The 7,500-nt window shown below is 35.0% G+C and overlaps 1 protein-coding gene across 1 annotated transcript in view; it reads left to right on the top strand.

Moving 5' to 3' along the window:
• LOC137626112 (polycystin-1-like) overlaps positions 1–7,500 on the top strand; it is a 195,669-nt gene that overhangs the window by 25,119 nt on the left and 163,050 nt on the right. The window contains exons 20-21 of the mRNA XM_068357188.1: positions 3,826–3,954; positions 5,960–6,147. Of these exons, the coding sequence (XP_068213289.1) occupies positions 3,826–3,954; positions 5,960–6,147 (317 nt within the window). The remainder of the gene's footprint in view (positions 1–3,825; positions 3,955–5,959; positions 6,148–7,500) is intronic.

The following is a 7,500-nucleotide window of genomic DNA, read 5'->3' as shown; positions in this document are numbered from 1 at the left end:
TATATATATACATATTATATATATATATATATATATATATATATATATATATATATATATATATATATATATATATATAGTGTGTGTGTGTGTGTGTGTGTGTGTGGGTGTGTTACAACAAACAAGATTTTATTGTAAAGATATTGATATTATTTAAGTGATCTTGTGCAAGGGTGAGGGAAAATAGGATACTCGTCCCTGTATTATTGTTAATCTCTTAATCTGGCTTTATTGTGGTTTTCAAAGGGTTTCGACATGTCTCTAAAGAGTGATTCCTTCGAGGAAAAATGAACTATGTTTTTACGCTCAGACACGTTAAGTTCGGGCAAAGAGCTCTTCTCAGCAGCCACCACAGAATGGTTTGACTAGAGTGAACAATTTGTACCTTTTTGTCGATAACGTGCTTTTTAGATTTGGAAATAATATTTACACTTTTGTTATCTATGCGTATTTCAGAATTTTAAAACTTAGGTTTCCATTATGCTGTTAACACGAATATTTTGGATTTTCTAATAAATAGATTGCACTGTTTATTTTCAATAAGGTTCATTGCAGAGACCTAACGAATAATTCTCACCGTTTTGTTAATAAACTCAGCTTACATTACTTTGTTAATATATGGAATTTGCATTTCAAAATAAGTTTACACAGATTTCAAAAAATCATAATTTTGAAATAAGCTTTAAGACATGTCAAAAGTTCAAGACTAAGCTATGAAAAGTTCTTTTGAGAAACTAGAGCTAAAGGCCACACTTAAAAAAAAAAAGCCAAAATTATAATCTTTTAAAGCGTCATTTGGATATATAAATTTCAAAACTAAACTTTGAAAAGGCGATCTGGATATACGAAGAAAAACGTCACGAGGCAATGACTCTGGGGGGGGGGGGGGGAAGCTTTCACGCCATCTGCAATTATTAAACCATGCCAAAACGGAACTTCTTGATATTAAAAGGCCATGACTTGATTCATTTCTATCATTTGGTAACCAATAAATCTAATGCTATAGACTTCCTAAGCATCAATGGTACTACCATTATTAGCGAACAAAGTTTAGTATTATTATTATTACCACCGCCAACTAAGTTGGAGGGAGGTTATGTTTTACCCCTGGTCTGTGTTCGTGTGTGTGTGTGTTCATGAACAGCTTCCTGCCCACAATTTTAGTCGCAGAGATTACCTCGTGTAAAAGGCTGGAGGTGATTAAATTTTTGAAGGTCAAGGTCAAAGATCAAGGTCACGGTCGAGCACAATGTCTAGTTCACGTAATCAGTCATAAGTTTGGACATCGTTGTCAAATTGACTTGGTTCACGCTTGATTGTACGAAAATCCATGCCAATTAATAAATGCCAAGGTAAAATGTCAAGGTCAAGGTCAAGCTAATGGTCGAGAAATAAGCTGCCGCGGCAGAAGTCTGCGCACTACTGAGAGCTCCTCTACTTATCATCAACTAAGCTACAACGCCTAGCTGGAAAAGCAGGATGCTATAAATTATACCTTAGGGTTCTAAAAAAAAAAAAAAAAAAAAAAAAAAAAAAAAAAAAAAAAAAAAAAAAAAGAGAGGTAACTGATAAAATAGTGGCCTTGAGTGTACGCTCAAGCAAAATAACTCTAACCCAAGACAGTGGAAGACTATGGTACAGAGGTTAAGGCACTACTCAAGACTAGAGAACAATGGTTTAATTTTACGGTGTCCTCCTCATCGAAGGGCTGCTTACCATAGCTAAAGAATCTCTTCTACACTCACGGAAAGTAGCCACTGAACAATTGCAAAGCATTAGTTAACCCCTTAAATATGATGTCTGTAAAAAATTATAGTCAATTTCTTTTAGCGATGCAGATTTGCACCGACTCGCAGCGGTGCCCTTTTAGCTCTGAAAAGTTTCCTGATCGCTGATTGGTTGGACGAGATAATTCTAACCAATCAGCGATCCGGAAACTTTTCCGAGCTAAAAGGGCACCGCTGCGAGTCGGTGCAAATCTGCCTCGATAAAAGAAATGGACTATAGTATTTTTACAGCTACATTCTATCTCATTCTTAATCATATTAGCCATCTTTTAATCAAATTTCGTCTACATCGAAATATTTCAAAATTCATTAAAATCATTAAAAGCTATAGTGAAACGAGTTTCGAATAATTAGGCATTATACTTGAGTTCTAGATCTAAAAGTAACAGACAATATGCCTAAGTTTACATATTCAAAATAGCCTGACGTTATATTCTTTACAACGTACCAACCGTGTGTCACACAATTGTGCATAATTCCTTTTGTATAAATTATGCTTGTATCTTTGCTCTTCCCTCGCACTAAAACCAACATGAAAATTCATGACTGCTGTTTTCCTCTGTAACATTGTCACTTTCTCGAACATGTATCTTCCTGTTGCCTTGAGGTTTTGTATATAAAGGAGAGAGTTCCTGATAAAGTAATCCGTTGATTGTATACTGCCTTTGAGTTCACAACCCTCTCTCGGCTCGTCACAACAACATCTATTTGTACTGATCCCTCGATACAGCTAACCTCACATTAATGACGGTTTCTTATTTGTCCCTATCAAAATATCAACCAAGCAAAAAATCTATAGATTAACCAATAAGAGTAATCTAAAAGTTAAGAAGATATTATCTATTAGTGTACGTGACCTGTCAAAAATGACGGCTAAGTATTTAGATAGATTGCACACAGGCGCACAAACAGACTCAACCGTTCTCACCTCTTCCCTCTTCCCAAACTATAATCCCTCTCACCAAGGCATGGCTATTCCCTCTTTCTCCGACCAGACGGACGAAAAGAGATCAGTTGTTATATGCCTTGTTGCTGTGCGTGACCGGAAACAAAATGCACACACACACACACACACACATATATACATATATATATATATATATATATATATATATATATATATATATATATATATATGCATATAAACACACACACACACATATATATATATATATATATATATATATATATATATATATATATATATACATATATATATGCATACATACATATATATATGCATATATACATATATATATGCATATATACATATATATATGCATATATATATATATATATATATATATATATATATATATATATGCATATATACATATATATGCATATATACATATATATATGCATATATACACATATATATAAATAAATATATATATATATATATATAGAATATATATATATATATATATATATATATATATATATATATATATATCTGGGGTTCGAGTCCCGCTCAAACTAGTTAGTTTCTTTGGTTGCTGCCACCTCACCATTCTTGTGAAAAAGGATGGGGTCTAAGGAGAGACTATAGGTCTATCTGCTGAGTCCTCAGCAGCCACTACCTGGCCGTCCCTGGTCCTGGCTTGGGTGGAGAGGGAGCTTGGGCGCTGATCATATGTATATGTGGACAGTCTCTAGGGTATTGTCCTGCTTGATAGGGCAATGTCAGTGTCCCTTGCCTCTGCCATTCACGAGCGGACTTTAAACCTTTATAGCCAGACACGTGTTCGTTATCATATAAGGGAGATTAGGCATTAGGTAGAAGCACCATCTGGATGGAAATTTATGGCTTCTCAATTCAAACAAACGATGCACATTTTATATTTTGCACTTATAAAACTATTATTATTATTATTGTTGTTGTTCTTGTTGTTACATGGTAAGCTACAACCTTAAATGGAAAAGCAGGATGCTGTAAGCCCAAGGGCTCCAACGGGAAAAAATAACCCAATGTGGAAAGGAAGCAAATTATATAAACTGGTTATAATGTTTTTTTCTTTTCTTTTTTTTTATACAGGAAGGCGTTTTCAACGTGACTATCACAGCTGCTAACGTATTTGAGACAGTTTCCTTTGATGTTTCCGTCGAAATTCTTGGCATGATCAGGGGACTCGTCTTGGATGACTATGGAATTGTTACAAAACAGGTAATTGTCTGTCTGTCCGTCTGTCTGTTTCATGCTTCCTAACTAATGAGCTAAGCAATGTGATTGTGTACCCATATCTTAATCAGATCTCTCTCTCTCTCTCTCTCTCTCTCTCTCTCTCTCTCTCTCTCTCTCTCTCTCATGCCTCCTAACTAATATGTTAAGCAATGTGATTATATAGCCATATTTCAATAAGATCTCTCTCTCTCTCTCTCTCTCTCTCTCTCTCTCTCTCTCTCTCTCTCTCTCTCTCTCATGCTTCCTAACTAATATGTTAAGCAATGTGATTATATAGCCATATTTTAATCAGATCTCTCTCTCTCTCTCTCTCTCTCTCTCTCTCTCTCTCTCTCTCTCTCTGACAGCTAATACACACATTCAAAATTCTTAAAGAAATGCCAAATGTATACGACCGTAACTTCTCCACACACAGCACAATTCAGTCCAGAGGTAACCGGCTACAAGCTGAAATTAAAAATATATAACACCACTCAATTAGGTAATTTCTTTGCATACAAAATAGCAAATACATGGAGCAGACGTCTGGCGAATATAGTGGACAATAACATGAAATAAGATGAAATCATGAACACACACTACCCAAGAACGGAGTCTCCGAGGGTGGGCCACAAAGACTTTGAGACATCCAAAATCCTTATCTCTCTCTCTCTCTCTCTCTCTCTCTCTCTCTCCTCTCTCTCTCTCTCTCTCTCTCTCTCTCTCTCTCTCTCTCACTAACCTATGTTTGTGTATGTAAACATTAAACAATCACATGCTCCTACACACGTCTATACAATTCGTTGCAGAGAACATTTATTAATTAATACTTTGGTTTGTGAATACAGTCTTGATATGAATGTAGGTCAAAAAATTGCGAAAACAATTTTTCATCTAAGAATGAATAATTATGTCCATAAACTGTCTTGTTTTTCCGCTGCTCACAAATCTCAAGATCAGGTGATCATTTCCAAAATCAAAATAAAATCAGTTTCCCTTGAAGGATAATTACGTTAATATTCGAATTAATTTATGATGCCATTTATCGATATAAGTTTTCTATCTTTTCTTTAAACACCGATGTATAATTCTGACCAGCCTGCTTGAGGGGAGAGTAAGAAGCCTTCATAAAACTATCATTATAACTGTCTGGTTCATCGTATTTGACTCCTAAATTCTTGTTGCTAACCATTATGTAGGCCTACTTGCAACTCATGTCTTTAACAGCTTTGTAGGTTATCAATCTAAGCCATGCATATACCTTTTCCTTCATTTCATGAGAATGAATCTTAAATAATCTCATATTTTGTTGCAAATTTCTCATTATTTTACATGACTTATCAGTGACCTAAATTGCTCATTATTCTACACACATAATCAACAACATAAATTGCTCATTAATTTACAGAATTTCTCAATATCTTTCTACTAATATTGAAATCCTAACTATTCTGACACTAGAATTTATTTGTTGATATTCCATAAAATATTTATCTAGACTTTTATAAACTGCCACGCTAATGCAAAAAAAAAAAAATCCTTAATTTCATGAGAAATAATCTTAAATAAACTTTATTTTATAATAAATTGCTCATTATTTTACCATTTTTTTTATAACATACTGTACTATTACTTAAACCTAACTATTCGATCACTTAAATTAAAATACATATACTCTTTATTTGATGATTTTTAATAAAAACTTATTTAGACTCCATATTAAACTCCAATGCGCATGTGCAAATATTGCTGTAAATGATTATGGCAGTTCATTTGATTAGACATAATTCAATTAAAGGAAAAATAATTTAGCTTATATACAATTATTATTTCTGGATTATTTTGCACTCTATAATATACAGATTTTCAATTATTTTCTCTCAATCGGTTCAGGTAAAGTTTTCACGGAATTTTGAAATGCCTCTTTTCAAAAATGTGTATCCACTTGTTAAATGCAAATATTCCCACCATATGAATGACCTCCAAACAACTAATTAACCTTCTTCAGGATCAGGAGAAGCGCTTCAATGTCACCTTCCAGACCATGGGAGGCCAGGCTTGCATGTTGGTGAACTGGGGGGACGACTCGTTCGTCAGCACTTTTGGTCCCGAAGCCACGTGTAAGGAGAGGTACTTTTGGGCGGTTCATGAGGGCGACCACCTGGATCTCGAAAATGAGATCACCCATGTTTACTTGTAAGCTTAATAAACTTTTGTGTTTACTTGAGGATTATAGTGGAAATGTAGCTCTGTCACTCCATATCTTCTGATATCCACAAACACTCCCCGCTCTGCACCTCTCTTCTCTAGTCCTTCTTCCCATACTCTGATATCCACAAAACACTCCTCGCTGTCCCTATGACCTCACTGCACCTCTCTCTAGTCCCTCTTCCCATACCTTGATATCCACAAACACTCCCCTTTGTCACTATGACCTCATTGCACCTCTCTCTAGTCCCTCTGCCCATACTCTGATATCCACAAACACTCCCCGTTGTACCTATGACCTCTCTGTACCACTGTTCTCTAGTCTCTCTTACCACCCTCTGATAATCCACAAACACTCCCCCCTGTCCCTATGACACCCCTGTCCATCTTTCCCTCTTGCCATCCTCTGCATTATTATCATTATTATTACTAACCAAGCTACAACCCTAGTTGGAAAAGCAAGATGCTATAAGCCCAAGGGCTCCAATAAGAAAAAATAGCCAGAGAGGAAAGGAAATAAGGAAATAAATAAATGATGAGAATAAATTAAAAATAAATCATTCTAAAAACAGTAACAACGTCAAAACAGATATGTCATATATAAACCATAAAAAGACTCATGTCAGCATGGTCAATATGAAAACATTTGCACCAACTTTGAACCTTTGAAGTTCTACTGATTCAAATTACCCGATTAGGAAGAGCATTCCACAACTTGGTAACAGCAGGAATAAAACTTCAAGAATACTGTGTAGTATTGAGCCTCATGATGGAGAAGGCCTGGCTATTAGAATTAACTGCCAACCTAGTATTACGAACAGGATAGAATTGTCCAGAGAGATCTGAATGTAAAGGATGGTCAGAGTCATGAAAAAATCTTATGCAACATGCATAATGAACTAATTGAACGACGGTGCCAAAGATTAATATCTAGATCAGGCATAAGAAATTTAATAGACCGTAAGTTTCTGTCCAACAAATTAAATTGAGAATCCGCAGCTGAACACCAGACAGGAGAACAATACTCAAAACAAGGTAGAATGAAAGAATTAAAATATTTCTCCAGAATAGATTGATCACCGAAAATCTTAAAAGACTTTCTCAATAAGCCAATTTTTTGTGCAATTGAAGAAGACACAGACATAATGTGTTTCTCAAAAGTAAATTTGCTGTCGAGAATCACACCTAAAATTCTAAAAGTCATTCAAATTTAAAAAACCATTATCAATACTTAGATCCGGATGTTGAGGAGCCACCGTCCTTGACCTACTAACAATCATACTTTGAGTTTTATTAGGATTCAACTTCATACCCCATAATTTGCACCATGCACTAATTTTA

This window comes from Palaemon carinicauda, chromosome 33 (genome assembly GCF_036898095.1).
Source record: "Palaemon carinicauda isolate YSFRI2023 chromosome 33, ASM3689809v2, whole genome shotgun sequence".
Classification (NCBI taxonomy): Eukaryota; Metazoa; Arthropoda; class Malacostraca; order Decapoda; family Palaemonidae; genus Palaemon; species Palaemon carinicauda.
This window is presented reverse-complemented; position numbering and strand designations above follow the sequence as displayed.